This window comes from Mycena indigotica, assembly GCF_014461135.1.
Source record: "Mycena indigotica strain 171206Taipei chromosome Unknown Mind.scaff0005, whole genome shotgun sequence".
Classification (NCBI taxonomy): domain Eukaryota; kingdom Fungi; phylum Basidiomycota; class Agaricomycetes; order Agaricales; family Mycenaceae; genus Mycena; species Mycena indigotica.
This window is the reverse complement of record NW_023503004.1, coordinates 898,208-915,105: the sequence shown is the minus strand read 5'-3', so window position 1 is coordinate 915,105 and position 16,898 is coordinate 898,208. Positions and strand designations below refer to the sequence as shown.

The 16,898-nt window shown below is 49.7% G+C and overlaps 2 protein-coding genes across 2 annotated transcripts; one reads left to right on the top strand and one right to left on the bottom strand.

The window, feature by feature from the left end:
• Positions 1-9,171: 9,171 nt before the first annotated feature.
• MIND_00569500 (Glycoside hydrolase family 76 protein) lies at positions 9,172-10,493 on the bottom strand (the record flags this gene model as incomplete). Its single annotated transcript, XM_037362461.1, has 9 exons — positions 10,260-10,493; positions 9,955-10,205; positions 9,833-9,906; positions 9,706-9,780; positions 9,617-9,628; positions 9,499-9,568; positions 9,433-9,444; positions 9,281-9,374; positions 9,172-9,225 (listed from the first exon to the last, which is right to left on the bottom strand). Exons 1-9 carry the CDS (start codon positions 10,434-10,436, stop codon positions 9,172-9,174), a joined length of 819 nt encoding a protein of 272 aa, XP_037220382.1. The 5' UTR covers positions 10,437-10,493.
• A 377-nt stretch (positions 10,494-10,870) lies between these two features.
• MIND_00569400 (MYND-type domain-containing protein) lies at positions 10,871-13,000 on the top strand (the record flags this gene model as incomplete). The annotated part of the gene is made up of 4 exons (XM_037362460.1): positions 10,871-10,924; positions 10,980-12,197; positions 12,247-12,388; positions 12,435-13,000. The coding sequence occupies 4 exons, from the start codon at positions 10,871-10,873 to the stop codon at positions 12,998-13,000; spliced, it is 1,980 nt and encodes a 659-aa protein (XP_037220381.1).
• Between the last annotated feature and the right edge of the window lie 3,898 nt (positions 13,001-16,898).

The following is a 16,898-nucleotide window of genomic DNA, read 5'->3' as shown; positions in this document are numbered from 1 at the left end:
AACTAACTCCCCCACACTACTAGTGTGCATAGCTATCACACTTTGGTGTCTGTATATGGGTTGTAAAGGCGCAAGTAAGTGGTATCGATCTTAATATTAGTTTTGTGGTTGTGTTTAATAACCTTGAAGGCCTGCTTAATAGGAGCAAGGTTGCTAGGCATATTGAAATCAGTTACATAATCCTAAACATTCTATTTAAAGTTGGCTATTATAGCAACATTAGTATAAGTTGATGCAACATCAGCATAGACTTACAATGCTGAAAGACAAACTATGGAAGGGTTATAGGCTGGGTTTTGTTTAACAGAATTAAAAAGTGGTAGTGGTGACTTAGAGTATATTTAAATGGAGGTCCCTAAATAAATAAAGCTTTTTAACAACCTACTCAGCTTGGTAAAAGATACGATAAGAGTGCGTTTCGACTACCCTAGGTTTACAGATCACGGCCTAGTGATACTGTATTAGCAACAACCTTGGGTAAACTTGGCCCTTATTTAGCATATTCTTATCTATATTTTCGAGTCAACAATTTCCTTCTTCAGACTGATAATATAAATAACTCTTATAGTTAGTGTTACAATAGTCTGAGGCTCGGTGGAAGCTTAGTAAAACATCACATCTACTTATCTAAGGCAGTAGCACAAGTTAGGTTCAGTCTTAAACATAATGTAAGGGCAACCCTAGAGGCCTGAGATTAAGGTCCTAGCAGGGGAGGATCTAAAGTGTAAACATTGGTAAGCAAATACAAATAAAGCTGACCTAGCAGGGGAGGATCTAAAGAGAAGAAACTGTAAGGGTCTGCCTGCTAGGGAGCTGACTATATACTGCTTGTCTGTAGCTGCCGCTGTCAGGCACAGAAGAACTGGGCGACATTACAGGCAAGGTCCCAGGACGACCGTTGGGAGGGCGTTGACGGATTAGCGATTGTGCGGGCGAGATGGAGGGCCAGACCGGAGTCGGAACCAGAATTAGACTAGAATCGGAATCATCTCCGAGGGGCCGAAAGGGGGCTCCCCTGACACATAATAATACTAATAAGGACTATTAAAAAAACTTATATAGTACTGTTTCCCCTCTATAAGATGCAAACATTCGGACAGTCTTATTACTAAGCCTTGCCACTTAAGAAGTCAGCTACAATGCAGCCTGATACTTAAGCAGGCTTGCCAATACAACTAGAACTCACCTGCTAGCAGGTATAAGTAGGGTTAATAGTCAGTTGACAACATAAGGAATACTAGGAGACAACAGGAGGACATTATAGGTATATATATACTTGTTAAACAATTATCAGCAGATAGTAAAAGAAAGAAATTTTTGATATAAAGCAGATAAAAGTGCTAATACAACATTCAGCTGCAAAGTTAATGCAGGGATGCTTTGTTAAAAATGTGGTGATGTGTTAATGAAACAGTAAAGTGCTAATGTATGGTGGCTATCTTTAATTAGACATAATCTCTAGTAATATTCAGATAGATTGTAAATCAACTAGGACAATATCTAGGCTACTAAAAGTATGTAGCCATAGAACTACAGTATTTATAAATGCTAATACTTACATTAAGCTCTAGCTTAGTCCATCTAATCTTATCTGTCTGCTCTTAAGTAACTATGTTTGCTTGTACACACCCGTTCTCCTCCATATCAGCCCAATTTGCATAAGTTCTGCCAGTTTATTGTTAAGCTTCTAGTGCTGTGCCTTCAATACATTTATCTTATAGTTAATGGCCTTAAGTTTAATGTCTTGCAAATCTGAGCAATCCCTCTCCTTTAATATATGCTCTTCTAAATGAGTAGGGCATAACTATTGCTGCTTCCAGCTCAGGTTACTTCTCTATAATCGCTTTCTCTGTATTAATACACTGTTAAAGTAAGCTTTCTGTTTGAGCCTTATACTAGATAATATTAATATTCAGATTTATGACTTTAGTGTTCCGCTAGGTCTTCAGTGTGGCAAGGTGTTTGGTTTGAGTAGGCTGATAACACACAGTAGCTGGTAGGGCACCTCCTTAGAGAAGGAATGCTATACCAACCAGTCTGCCAACTTATTATAGTGCTCCTGTGTCTGGTTTTTTATTAAAAGGCCATTATAGGTAAAGCCTTCGAAACTTAGCAGGTATTACGTGTTATCTCCGATGCCAGTTATTGTTGCACTAATTTCTGCAAGATTGGATCAGAAGTAGGTAATAAACCAGGGATTGTTACCCGTATTTATGAAGTATAATACTTGCGGAACCCTGTTTTATTGAAACTCTTAAGTATCTGGCGCAGCAATCTATTAACTATCACTTCTAGCAGTTTTGCAATATTGGTAAATGCTATAACTGGCTTATTAAACTGAGGACTAGCACGCAGAAGTGACAGCGCTTTAACAGGTCCCTATACTGCACAGGTGTGCAATGTTGGTCAACAAGAAAAATAAGTAAAATATAGTTTTGCACAGCTGTTAAGTGCTGTACTAATTAGAGGGACTAAAGATGAAGTTGGAGTCAGAACAGAATTAAAGTCAAAATGCACTTGGGGAAGAATACTATAAAAGGATGTTTGAGTAACCGGGACTTCTAGTTGACTAAGACAAGATAAGAGAGAAGAGCAAAGTTAAGATGACGCTGGAAGATAGAGACCAGCAACGTTAATTTACAAATTAAAGTATGTGATAATATATTAAAAACAAAGTCAAGTAAGGAAGGTCTTGTGGCTTCTTACTACTACCATCTGGTGAGCAGTAAAAAGTAGATGAGCTTCAGGGCTTATAACCTCTAACCTCAACACGAATTCAGGGCTCACAGCCTCTAACCTTAACAAACTAATAGATGGCCCTGACGGGATGATGTTTGGCCTAGATAACAGGCCCATTAGAGGCAACAGCGGAAGAGACCAGTAGCCGCCACCACCAAACAAAACTGTGGACCAACAGGCATTAAAGCCGCCCTTCATCTTTCCTACCCGAAACGCCTTCCTAGCGAGCTCTTGACCTGTTGCTACTAGTAATTAACACATAGCACCAAGTGCTAGCAAACAAAGATACACTCCCAGCAGACTGAATAAGTCCTGCTGCGGAGCTCCAGGTTTTGGTGGGTCGGAAGGTGGTGATCATAGAATAGCATGCTATCCTAGAGCGCCTACCCAGCCCCACACGACTAGTAAGCCTCATTAGTGGACCAGTGTAAGTGCAGTTGTGTGTTTCCTGGTGGTGGATGTGTCAAACGAGGTTTCCTGCTTTGCCTTAGAATGTAAGGTGAATACCATTAGTAAGCTTTTGCATAAGAGCCTGGAAATTAGAATACTTTGCTAAAAGATTTTTGCTGTCATCCTGTTTAAGCAGTTACTAAACAAAGAGATGATCAAGTATAATCTTGCTGTTGCTAGTCACACTCACTGCGTAGTAGACAATGTTGTAAGTTGTGCCATTACCATCCATAAGCTTGAGCTTAGATATGTTGAAACTAGTGAGAAGCAAGTTTAAGAGTAGCTCAAATCACTAAGTTAACTTAGTGATATTGGCAAGAAACACACTGATTTCAGTATTATTATTGCCTTTAAAGATCTGAGCCTTGTAGAGTGTTAAGATCTCTTTAGCTCTATGTGGGTTGCCTAGCAACTGGACAAGGCCATCCTTGTACTGTTTAAGGTCAGGATGCTTAATGCGGAACAGGGTGTAATCTGCAAGCATAATTTTAAGCTGGTTGAGAGGACGTCTGTCACACTGGAGCTACTGGATGATCTCCAAGCAATGTTAAATATAATTTACAATAGGAACAAATTTCCAGGGGAGCTCCGTTTTTTTCATATTGTCAGCTGCAATCAATGCCCACCAGTGGTTGGAATGCACCCGGTTAATCCCTAAAATAATAGCATAAGAAAGAAGACACACAGAGTTTGAGCACATTTTTGAGTCAAAGGACGGGATTGTCAAAGTGTTCTTTTATATACTTGATAGCTGCAGCAGAGTGATGGCTGCTGACAAGCATGCAATGCATAGGTAGGGAAAAAGGTACTGCCAAGGGGGGGTTCAAGATTCGAAACATGTATAGGGTTGGAAAGTTTTTTTCTGACCCTCTGGGGACCCCCTCCTCCCTCCTGCCATATATAGTAATATATTCTCACAATCAGCATCATGTGACCACTGATGTGATAAAAAGTGGGATAAAAAATTCAATCTTTGTGAAACTTTTTTTTGCAAAAGAATTTATACATGTATGCCTGGAGCCTTTATATGTGTGCACTTAGAGCCTTCAAACACACATGGCAGGCCATATCAACTCTTCAACATGTTTATCACCTTATAATGGGCCTATGACAGAGTGGGCTATTCAAGCTCATAGGCCTGAAAGTATATAGATATAAGTATGAGAGTTGTGAACTATAGAAATTAGAATGGATACACTATATTTTCAGTGTTTTTATACCCATATATGGCCCAAATCTTTCATTGAATCATATATAAAAAAGTCCCCCCCCCCCTAATTCCCCTACCCCATGTGCCTGATGAGGATCTTGAACCCCTTGTATGTATACTGCTTCTCCTCCTCACTGCCTGACACAATACTTAACTCAAGGACCCCTTCTACACAAAGTGTGCACTTTGTATCTTCTTACATTATATCAAAGGGCAGATTCAGCACAGCCTTTCCAGTTTGACTGCCATAGGAAGTGTGGAGCTGTGCATATGATTACACAACATCTGCTGAATATTAGAGTAATATTTAGGTCATATCATATCATAAATATATCTATCCATCTTTGAGCATCAGGTCTGCATCATATTATAACCATATATTCAGGTACTGTATTCAGAATATCTGTCGATTTCCAGGAAAAGTTATCATAAATGGGATGCAGACCTCAAAAGGTAACTGGTATGTGATGTTTAAATATCTGTGAAGGAATATGAAGATAATATACTCTAAATATATTATTCTTCCAAATATGCAAATATGGTATAAATCCAATATAACGTCTGGATTACATATTGTATTTGCATTTGGCTAGAACTAGGTTCCAGATTCAGAAAATTATCTGACGCCACCGAGTCAAAATTCAGAGGCCCGGGGAGCACGTAGATCAGAAGGCAAATGGCAAACGCCGTGCTTGGTATATACACATCCCTCCCATGCCCATGGCAGCCACTACACCAACAACGCCGCCGCCACAGCTGCAGCTGCAACCCTCACCAGACCGGCACCTCCGCCCAAAGCACGTGCGCCAGACTGCCCGCTGCCCTCGCCGTTCGCAGCTTTCCCACCCACGCTCGCTGCTGCCCCACCCGCACTGGCGCTGGGACTCCCCTTGGCTGGTGCCACCCACTCGAACGGCTTGACAGTCAACTTGTTTCCCGACCCAACGGCCGTCTCGCCCCCGGCGCCGAGCCGAACGGCCCCGACGAGCGCAGTAGCGGCCTCGGCCTGTGCGGGGACGTCGGCCTTCTTGCGAGGCGTGCTTGCCTGGCCCCATTGCGACGAGTACAAGTCAGTGCCCGCGGTCAGGGCTAGGTCACGCAAGGCGTTGTACTGGGTGGGTGTTATTGGTTGCGAATAGAGGCCAGGGAGGGACGTGCCTGGACAGCGACGTAGTCGTGAACATACCCGGCAATAGACGCAGAAAGAACCCCCGATGCGAAGGCGTATGAGAGCCCGCGGACGAGTGTGCCGTCCCCGCTTTGTGTGCCTGAAAACACTAAGATTCACCGAACGAAAAGAGATGCAATGAAACGGTACCGAGCAGCCCGATAACGCCCTCCTTCGTCTGCCACAGCGCAGTCAACAAGCCATTCCCGATCAGCTGTTCCAGCCTTCATCCCCAACTATCAGCTGACCTCTTCGGACAACGGTTCAGAAACACCCACATCGGCACCAGCCCCTGGTCCTGCACCTTTGCGAGCACCGCCAGCGCGTGAATCACGAGCCCCGCGTCGGTCGGCGACGCCATGCCAGTCGGGACACCACACCCGATCGCGGCGCCTTCAACGGTAAAGGAGGACCCGCTGCTGGGGGACATCGTGGAGAGTACAGCTGATTGCAAAAGTGTAGGTGGATTGTGGAGCGCGTTCGATGCTCCAAATTATTTACCGTTATTTGTCCAAAGCTATGCATTAATGTCGTATACTTCCTGTTTTGTACACACACCCGACCGTCTGCCCCACTTGCCCCACCTCCACTTTCAATGGTAGACCCACACAATTCTCATCTCAACCACTATGGCCCGCCTTGAACAACGCAAACGCATTTCGCGCTTCACCAAAGAGCGTGTTCTCTTCATGCATACATGGATGCATTGTCGCCACCTCCATATCGCTGTTGCCCTCGACATTTCAGTTCGTTCGGTCGAGAACATTCTCCGCGAGTTCCGTCGCACGGGCTGCCTCAAGCCAGCAGGCGAGAGCACGGACTGGATGATGGGGCGGCCGAGAACTCTCAGTAGTATGGATGTGGAGGTGCGTGTACTGCTTATCCTCCTATTCTTACCTACTGACCTTTTCACGCAGTACATTGTCGCTCTCATTGATCATACACCCGACTTGTACCTCTGCGAGATCCAACAGAAGCTACGGGAAGTTCGATGGATTGACGTCGATGCAGCGACGGTGTACAGGACCTTGAAGCGACGAGGATTTACTTATAAAAAGGTGTGTGGTATTTCCTACTGCTCGAATGAAACATCTAACACTGTCTTAAGCTCTCTCCTATCGCAGCTCAACGAGACGAAGAGCGCAGAGCTCAGTACCAGCTATGGATGGCCTTCCATTACACTGCAGATCAACTCGTGTTCGTAGACGAGGCTGCATGCAACCGACGGACTTCAAAGAGACAGTGGGGCTGGGCAAGAGTTGGCGAGCAAGCGCGAAAGCAAGATATATTCGTTCGCGGGATAAAGTGCGTCAATCAAGTTCCATACGAATACCACTGACTGCCCACTAGATATTCTGTCCTCCCCGCTCTGTCGCTTAACGGAATCCTCTACCTCGACATCATACCTCATTCTTTTACTGCACAACGATTCAACAGCTTCGTTGATGGCTTGCTCGACAACATGAACCCTTTCCCTGGCCCCAATTCAGTCCTTGTCATGGACAACGCGAGTATTCACAAATCTGCCGAGCTACGGCCCATGGTAGAAGCACGAGGCATGCGCCTAGAATACCTACCGCCGTATTCTCCCGACTTCGACCCGATTGAGGAGGGTTTCTCGGCGTTGAAGGCTTGGATTCGGGCTGAGCGGGACTGGACAAATAATGAGTTGGCAGGAGCTGACGCGTACGCAATGCTCTGGCAGGCGGTTTACTCAGCGATGACACCGGAGAAGGCTCAAGGTTGGTTTACTCATTCAGGATATTTGTAGTTGTAGAAGAAGACAATTCATTCATTCAGTGAGGAAAAATGGTATCGCGTAGAATGAGTATAAGTGTCAGAGGGTATCGCCGTTGTACACACAAACATCAAGTATGACGAGGAAATAAAAGGAAAGATTCTTTAGGCACGGTCTTTACCTTTAATCGCACGACGCCTGGCTACAGTGCACTGCTCCAAGAATTCATCGGCAATACGACCCGACATGCCAAAGGTTTCCATCAAGAGCTCGCGGCTGAGGAATTCAGTGTCAAAGCTGACATCGGTGAAACCCCACTCTGCCAGCGGTGCTGCAAAAGTCCACGCTGGAATTTCGTCCTCATCCACCATTGTTGACTGGCCGACGTCGCTGATATTATTCAAAATATCAGTAAGCGAGGGGTAGGTGATGTCGAATGTCTCGGGCCCAGACAGGTCGATGACGGTTGGGCTGGAAGTGGTGGGGAAGCTGCCAAGGTTGACTGACTGCGTGAATGAAGACATGTTGGCATTGTTTGCAGCTTGCGGCGCTATTGGTGCCAGTGGAGCCCGTTGGAAGGCAGGTGGGTTCGCGTTGTTGATGTGGACATGTACAGTAGCAGGGGCTGGAGGGGTTGGCTGCTCCTGTACTTTACGTCGCTTCGGCGGTGGGTGACTGAAAAACAAGTGTTGGAAAACGATGTTGTTGGGCGGTTTGGAGAGAGTGACGTCCGAATCATAGCCCTGTGAACAGTGTAAGTAAACTGAGAAGGAAATGAAGAGGTAACGCACCATTGACTTTGCCCATAGCCCCATCTCATAGTTGTTGACATGAATGTGGTCACCATTGGGATTGATGTAGCAGTAGTTATTGCATTTTGAGCACCGGAGATGCTCTCGAAGCCTACGGTAGTCGGGAGTGAGATCAGACGTGGCCTCGCTTCTCTCATCGACAGCTTTGCGCTTCAGTGATGGACGCTGAGAACTTGCTGTCTGCGTTGGCAGGGCCTAGAGACAATTAGTGTCCAATACGGCTCAAAAGAGTAGCCAACGCACCCGATTACTAATGGTAACGAAAACTTGCCGAGTCCGTGCCCTTTCCATGTTGCCAATGCCTGTCTGAAGACAGTTGATCCAGTCTTCTTCATCGCTGAGCGGACGCCAAGGAGATCCCCCGGTGTCGTTGTCGTATTTGTAACCGAGAAGCGCATTGACTGGGTCAAGACCCATCATGCTGCAGATAGACGTGTATGCGGTAACGAAGAGAGTGCCCCAATAAAAGAACATGTCTTCCATGGTTTGGGTGGCACCGACAACGTTTGAGTGCTTGGGAACCTTGAATTTGAGAGGTCGGGCTAGGAAAGCAGTGAATGGCCCAGGTCACGGTAAGTAAAAGCACGCACGATGTTCACGAATTCCTTGAGCCGGGTTGTTGGCTACGGGTGTGGCAGCAATGACTGGCTGAGCATTTGGCGTTGCTACAGCCTCGGCATAGGTGGGAGGTGGTTCGTTGGGATTGGAAGATGGTTGCGGCCCGTTTTGATTGAGGCACGTCCAGCCGGCATGCTGAAAGACGTGCTCGCGATAGTGGTTGTTTCCTGATGTCGACCTGGTATTTGGACGACTAGGAGGGATGTTTTCGTTGTTTACTGCTGGGGCCATGGGGGATTGGTTGGTTGAGATGCATGGATTCGAGCCTGATTATGAGGGCCCAGTATTGAGTGACGTCGTAGACCTCGCTTGAAGCTCCAATGTGGGGTACTTTGGAGTTGCCCCGCTCGCTTGAGCAGAAATAACGTTGGGATTTGTCGTCAAAGTACAAACAAAAGTAAATAATTTGGAGCATCGAACGCGCTCCACAATCCACCTACACTTTTGCAATCAGCTGTACCAGTCCCGCCGGGTTCGTGTTGTTCGAAAGCTGAGAGGAAATGTTAGTCTCGCCTCGCGCGGCAGAAGATGGGATAGAAACACACGGCGAGAAGCTGTGTGCGGATGAACGCCAGCGAGGTCGTCGCCGCGTCGAGGTAGGTCGTATTTTTCGTCGATTCATACAGAAGAGCGGACAGTCTGTGGGTTGGAAACCAGTGTTGAGTCGACGGCAGTGAGGGCAAGCCGGGTAACGCACAGTGAGAAGTAGCTGGAATTCAGCAGGTGAGCTAGTTTCACGAACAAAGGAGGTGCATTGACTCACGCGGTTGCGGTCGCGCTGACCGTCGGGTCCGTTGCCGTTGTCGTTGCAAACGTTCCGCCAGCGAGCGAGGCTGCCAAAAGACTAAACAATCAACAACGGCAGGAGAAACGAGTCGTACCACCGTTGCAATCTGTCAATAGGGGCGATGTCTTGCCGTCCGCATGCGCCTGGCGGATGCCGAGGGTGTTGGTGCGTCCGAAGGCCCACGAATCGACGGCGTATTGCTGAAAAATGGGGTCGGAGTAGGCGGAGTAGGCCTGGATGGCAGCGTAGCCGTATGCGCTACAGATCGTCAATCCTGTAGTAGGAAGGGGGAGATGGGAAGGAGACGAACAGTCCGTAGGCGACCTAGATGAGGAGAACGCAAGTGAGTCAAGAAAGTTCCAATCCTGCAGAATATCGCTCACGCTCAGGCAGAGTCAGAACAGTTAGTCGGAAAAGCATATATGAACGCACTGATTATCCTGGAACCCCGCCCTGACGCCCTCCGTCTTGCCCAAATAGCCCTTCAGCGCGTCCTTATTCGCGGCAGTGGCGGCCAGGGCGTCGAGTTCCGCCATCGCAGCAAACGTATTGGCAAACGCGAGGTACGTCTTTCCACCGTACGACGTGAATTGGTCAGCCCCCGCGAGCGCGTCGGCCGCCTCCTTTAGTGCACCGGACGCCGCGGCTGTGCGCTCTGCAACAGATGCGGCCAGAGCGGGCTTCTGTATGCATCCGCTCAGGACTCTGTGTCAAGGAAACCGAGAGGGATAGCGCACCCGCCAACCGGAGGGATCTACCACAGCCACGGAGCCACCGGCCACAGACCCGGTGGCCTGACTACTCGAAACGACCACGCTCGAGCCCGTGGGCGGCGTTCCCGGGCTGCCCGCATTCTGCGCGGCGGAGAGAGAGAGGAGAGAAACGAGCGTAGATGCGAGGAGCGCGCGACGCATCCCGAGATGGATGGACGAAATAAGGGGAGAGGAGATGGTGGGGGTCCGAAAACAAGGCGTGTTGACAATGACAAGTGGGAAGCGTGATCGCGGTATTGTAGCGAAAATCCGCGACGGCCGAGGCACCCGGGCGCCAATCGCGGGCGGTTACTGGGCGCCTTGGCATCGATGACCAAACGGTCGGCAAATGAGCGGACATTTCCAAGTGACGTGGCACTCTGGCAACATGAACGAATTTTCCGCCGTCCGACCCTTGAGCCCAGCATTCATCCATCTGGGTCGCCCCGCGCTTTGGCATGCCGCTGGCCGTCCAAGAGAGATGGTGGAGGAAAGGAGGATCATGGGGAAAGCGTGACACCCAGTGACCATGACAGATTAAATCTGATATCCGGTGATATCGATCGATGTCGGGTTTTTTCCTTCTTCTTCCCGTCATGCACGAATCGCTGCGGCTTTCAAAACTGTCGCGGCTTCCGCTACGGCTCAGGGTTGGCTCCCGCGTGTACAAGGATTGACCATACTGACCTTCTGGCGTGTATGTAGGTCCTTGCGGAACGCGCTGTGCGCGAACCGTACACACTGGAGCCACTGGTGAATCGCCTGGCTGCGAATCCACACAGGGCGCTCCTCCTCCCCGTTTTCTACGTTAACCTCGCCGTGGACGACATGCCTGCCCCTCCCGATGAGGACGTTGTCGAGTCACAGCAATTCCGCGCACGAGTCGCTCGCGCACTGCTGGCAGTCCAGGCACTCAACGATATTGCTCTAGACGTCCCTCCTGGTGCCGTGGATGATCTATGGCCACGCTACTGGGCGTGGGTGCAGTTTCTCGACGTATACAACCGTCATTGGCGCATTCCACCAGTCGAGCACCCCGCAGGCTTGAGCAGCGATTGGCTTGTCCTGATTCAACACTTGGCTGAGATATGTCACAAGATGAAGAAAACCACCATTTCGGACACGCCGGGGCTCCGGACGATGCTAACACAATTGTGGACCCACTTTGTCCGAGCACCATCAGGGGTGAAGAGAGCGTCGGCGCTCTATGTCATTTCGCGGATCTTCACCCTGCTGTTCAAGTGCAAAGTCGACGCTCAGATTGTGCTTGCTGAACTCTCCGAAGGGGTGGGAGGGAACCTGGCACTAGCTCGTCTCTGTGTGCAGCACCTGCGGAGCTCGTTTCCGGACGGAAATCAGCCGGCATCTGAGCCACGACTAATAGAGGCGATTTTCCTGATCGATCTCATCCCCGCCGTCAACCCCTTCATCCAGCGCGAACTTCACGAACAGGGAATCGTCACTGCCCTGACAACAACATGTCTCTCCATCAGCCAGATGGAAAACACCATCGGCGATGAGGACCATGGCGAGTCGATGCTGCTGAACGGCTTCCTATTTGCGCTTTCGCGATCCCTCGCAGTGAGGAATGCCGAGGTATATCTTGCGGAGGCCGTCCGAGCAGGCCTTATGCGGCTCGCCGTTGTGTCCAAGTTCCGAGGAGCGCACGCGGCAGCCCACTACCTCGTGGATCTAGTGGGGTTTATCCTCCCCCCATTCACCATCTACCCCGCTGTCCTTTCCGCTGCTGACGCCGCCCTGGCGGACGTCTCAAAAGCCTACGCCCACACTCCCCTCGATCCAGACGCGCGGCTTGCCTTCGAGAAGCTTGACTCGATCGTTTCATTCCGGCGTCGCGCGTTGCTTGTGTATCGGACTAACGCGCATCCCGCCATGGCTCAGCAAGCATGTTCAAATCCCAGAGTGCGTCCCGTAACCTTTTCGACACTGCTTTGACATTGGTTTGTTCCAGTGCCAGGTGATCGCCGAGCGACACCAGCTGAAACGATGCAGCCTATGTCGCGCGCAATTCTACTGCTCCAAGCTGTGCCAAAAAGCCGATTGGAGGTCCAATGGACATCGGCAGACCTGCAGCAGGCTGGCGAAACCTTCTCGTGAGTTCCCATACAACTAGATGTGCTCATGTGATGGTTCCCCCAGCAAGCAACGCCCTGGGGCGCCCCCGGGACCGCGCGTTTGTATCGGCGCTGCTCCTCAAGGACTATCTCGCGCAGCGGGACAAGATCGCGCAAGAAATTCTCCGTGCCTTCCGTATGAACCCGCACGCGCAGCTGTACGTCAGCTGGTCCTACAACTACGAGGAATGGCTGTCCACGCTAGACTTCACGCCCCACGCCACCGCCGTAGTCGAAGATACCACCGACACGGCGTTCCACGGCTTCTACGACACGAGCCCCGCCCTTCGTGCAGCGTACGAGGGGGGCACGGTCGTGCTCCACGTCTTCAATCCGCGCTTCCCCTCTCACGCCCCGTCCGCCATGGATCCGCCACAATTTCCCTTCCCCGCGCGGTCCAACCAGTATCTGCTGCTCCTCCGATCACCGAGTGGGGCGCTGATGCGGGGCCTGCGGCAACTCGGCGCTCAGCCAGCGCTGGATTGGACAATGTGCGAAGAGCAGATACAGGAACTGCTTAAGGAGGACGGGATACAGGCTTTTTCGTGTGGGTCATTTTTCTCGGCTCTGTTGGAGCCTCGCGTTGTGTAGTGATGTGCTTTATCTCTTCGTTGAATTCGGAGACAGGGCTACATATTTTACCTTCACAGTCAACGCTTGTCTTGGCAATAAATCGCGCTGTTTGAATTTCTAATAAACACTATTTATTTATTTGGACAATATTGCTACAAACTACAGAATGGCATGCAGATACCCATGTATAGGTATTAGCCATATATGCCCTAAAGGGCCTGGTAGCTATTATAATACTCTCCATTTCTGTTCCATAACAATTCCATAGGACATTGAATTTTACTATCAATGTAAGGGCAACCCCGGAGGCCTGAGATCAGGGTCCTAGCAGGGGAGGATCCAAAGAGTGAACATTGGTAAGCGAATACAAATGAAGCTGACCTAGCAGGGGAGGATCCAAAGAGAAGAAACTCTAAGGGTCCGCCTGCTAGGTAGCTGACTATATACTGCTTGTCCGTAGCTGCCGCTGTCGGGCACAGAAGGCTTGGGCGGCGTCGCAGGCGAGGTCCCAGGGCGACCGTCGGGAGGGCGTTGACGGATCGGTGATTGTGCGGGCGAGATGGAGGGCCGGACCGGAGTCGGAACCGGAGTCGGACCGGAATCGGGCGCGTCTCCGGGCCGAAAGGGAGGTTCCCCTGACAATCAATATATCAATATGCCAGAAATTCGCGTCTTGCATCCCATTCCCATATATCTGCAATTCTTTCTGAAATCTTCCTGGCATTCCCTCCATGACGGGTTAACATATAGCTTGCTGGTACTCCGAAATCAACCCCAATCTCCAGCTTCTCCAGCGAAGGAATGTTAGTCATAATCACACGACCGAGGTTCATCAGGAAAATGACAAAACAACTTATGCATCTTACACAACTTTTCCAAGACACAAAAGACTGAAATAAGATGTATAATACTGTCGCGTTCTGCGGGAGTGAAACGTGACGCATCACGCTTGAGATGTTTCGTTGCGGGTCCCTGAAACAGGTGACGGGTGACGCTGCCAGTGTTTCAACTCTTTACTGAGCGTTACAGAACCAAAATTTTATTAAGCAAATACATGTGAAATTAACGGAAAATCAATTATTCTTCTGAGTTGCCAATCCCAAACCGGACTGATTCAATGGTGCTGACATCTTCAGTGGCTTCAGCCGATTCCAGCCCATCGATATCTTCAGCTGTACGGTAGATAGGTTCCACCGAATCCGGTTCCTCAAAGGTTGCTGAGATGACTTCGGCTAATGGAATATCCACATCGTCGTCTCTGCGTGCCCGTCAAATTGGTCTTCTTCAACATCCACATTGTGTTCAGCGTTGGTGAGGATTCGGCTGAGTTTGGCAGCACCACACCGATTGCGGATCTCTTGGGCAGGTGTCGGGTCCGAGCCGAGATAGCTCAGCAGCGCTGTCTCGCTTGCTTCACTGCGAAGACATTCCTCAGAGAGATCCCATTCGGTTTCGGGTATTTTGCAGCGCTTCCAGCTCTTGAAAAGTGGTTTAAAAGATCATAATGCAGCAAAAAACAACGGAAACTCACCTTTCTTATGAGTTCACGGCCTTGAGGAGACGAGAGATACTTGAAGAGATCAACAAGTGGCTGCACGACACTGTCCCGAAGTTCGCCGATCTTGTTGGGGAAGCGGACGTCAGGCGGTGCGACACCTTGGGCAATGAGTTTGCGTGCATGGTCCACAAGGAAGGACTGGGCCTTTTGCTTCAGAAAGTGTTTGATAGGCCGATTCAAGCCGACGTCGCAGGGTTGAGCGATGGGTGTGCAGCCGCCAGGAACGTAAATAAGGATGATACGAGGTGCTTCGGCAAACACGAAGGTGCGGAATTCAGTCCCGGTATGGACGGGGTAAATGTTGATGTAGACGATCATCTTCTGGTCTGAAGGTAAACCATCTTCGGAAATGACCTTCTTTCGCCATGGTTCCAGAGTATTGAGAACCCAAATTTTCATGGTGTAGAAGGTCGAGTAGTGGCTGTTTGCTTTCTCACTTTTTGCTGATGTAAAAAGGATGCCCAGTTTCTTTGCTTCTACCATTCCTGGTGCTGTCGCATGGGGAAGGGTCCTATCGGTTTTGCCGTTGAAGATAACCTGGAAGTCAAGTGCATCGCCGTTTTGTGTGACGGTGACCATCAATGTGTAAGCGCGCTTTTCATCCTTTGCCGCAATATCGACTTGCTTCCCGCCAATGTCGTGGAAGGTGCAGTTGCTTGAAGGTACGAGAACGACCCCCGTTTGGTCCGCATTGATGACAAGCTATAGATTCCTTAGTCACCCTGCCACGTCACCTCAGGCTACCTATAACCCTACCCTAGGAGGCTTCAGATTCCCGGTGGAACCCAGTACCTAAGAGGGTGTCAGACCATGGTCTGATACCATGGTGCTTGGGTCCATCCACAATCATGGATGGATCCATGGGTGTCACGCACATTTTAGCCCTGGGTCTATCCAACCCCCTTGGATGCATCCAGGGGGGTGTGGATGGACCCAGGGCTGTTTTCCTAATTGGGCTGGCGGGTGAATGGCTTGTAGCTCGACGCCCAAGCACCCAAAAAAATACGATGCTTGGACCAGTCGGTAGGTGTTCTCTCACTGTCTTTGATCTGATCACCTAGTGACGGGGAAATGCTCGGTTCAAGTCCAGTTGTTGTTTTCTTTTTTTTTTTTGTCAAAATGGCTTTCTTTGGCCTCTGATTACCCTTCTAGCACCTCCTTTTTGCACCCAAAAAATCGCCAGGGCATTCCCTCCAAGATGGTGTCACTGCCTAGGCAATTGGTGGCCAGATCATGGACCTTTGAATATTTTTTGATTTTTTGAGCTTTGCACTGTATGATACTCCAAGCACTCTATACAGACAGTAGGTACTGTACAGGTAGTCTATCATACATGCCAAGTTGACCTCCATGTAGCCCCACCCTAGGGCCCTGGCCTGGCGTTGCGCGCTGGGGCGGTTGATCGGCCATCAATGATGCCATCAAGCCGATCGGCATGTTCGACTTGGGCTCAGTATGGATGGACCCATGGTGCCTGGGAGACAGGACCATGGATGCATCCATGGGTAGGTTCAATACCATCTATGGATGCATCCATGGACAGGTCTGAACCAACCATGGGTCCATCCATGCGCGCATAGATGCATCCATGGTCAGGTGTCGAACCACGCGTGGATGCATCCACGGTCACGGGTCAAACCATCAATGGATGCATCCACGCGTCACACGCGTCGAGGCATGGGTCCATCCATAGACCATGGATGCATCCATGGCCCGCCTCCAAACGCGTGTGGATCGACCCACACCGCATGGATGCATCCATGTCTCCCCCACCTCAAGCATGGGTCGACCCATGGGGCATGGATGCATCCAGGGCGCGCGCATGGGTCCATCCACACGGTCATGGATGCATCCATGCCCTTCCTTTTCAGGCGCATGGATGCATCCATGATGCGTGCTCACTTATACACATGTCGGCGCGCGTCTTATGCTTGAATGACACAGTACTTACTACCCCACAGTACGGCAGGGCAATGCGTTAGACGCGTGTTGACGCGTTAGACGCGTGTTGACGCGTTATACGCGCGCGTCTCGACTTATTGAGATGACTGAAGTCGACGCGCTACACGCGGTCACGTGTAGAGTCTAGGCCATCACACGCGATCATTCCGCGTCGCGGTCACGGGTACGTGTGTACTCGTGAAGCACATAGCTGGTCAATGTCATGAGGAAAAAAAAACGGTGTGCGCCTCGTTATAACAAGTTGGCGTGACTTGAACTACTGGTACTGACTAAAACAATTTCGGGCACGCGTGTATTAACGTGTATTAACTGTACTTAATTAAAGTCAACGCGTAAGACGTGTTTCGATTACTCAGTCGAGTCGATGCGCTAGACGCGGTCACGTGCAAGGGCTGG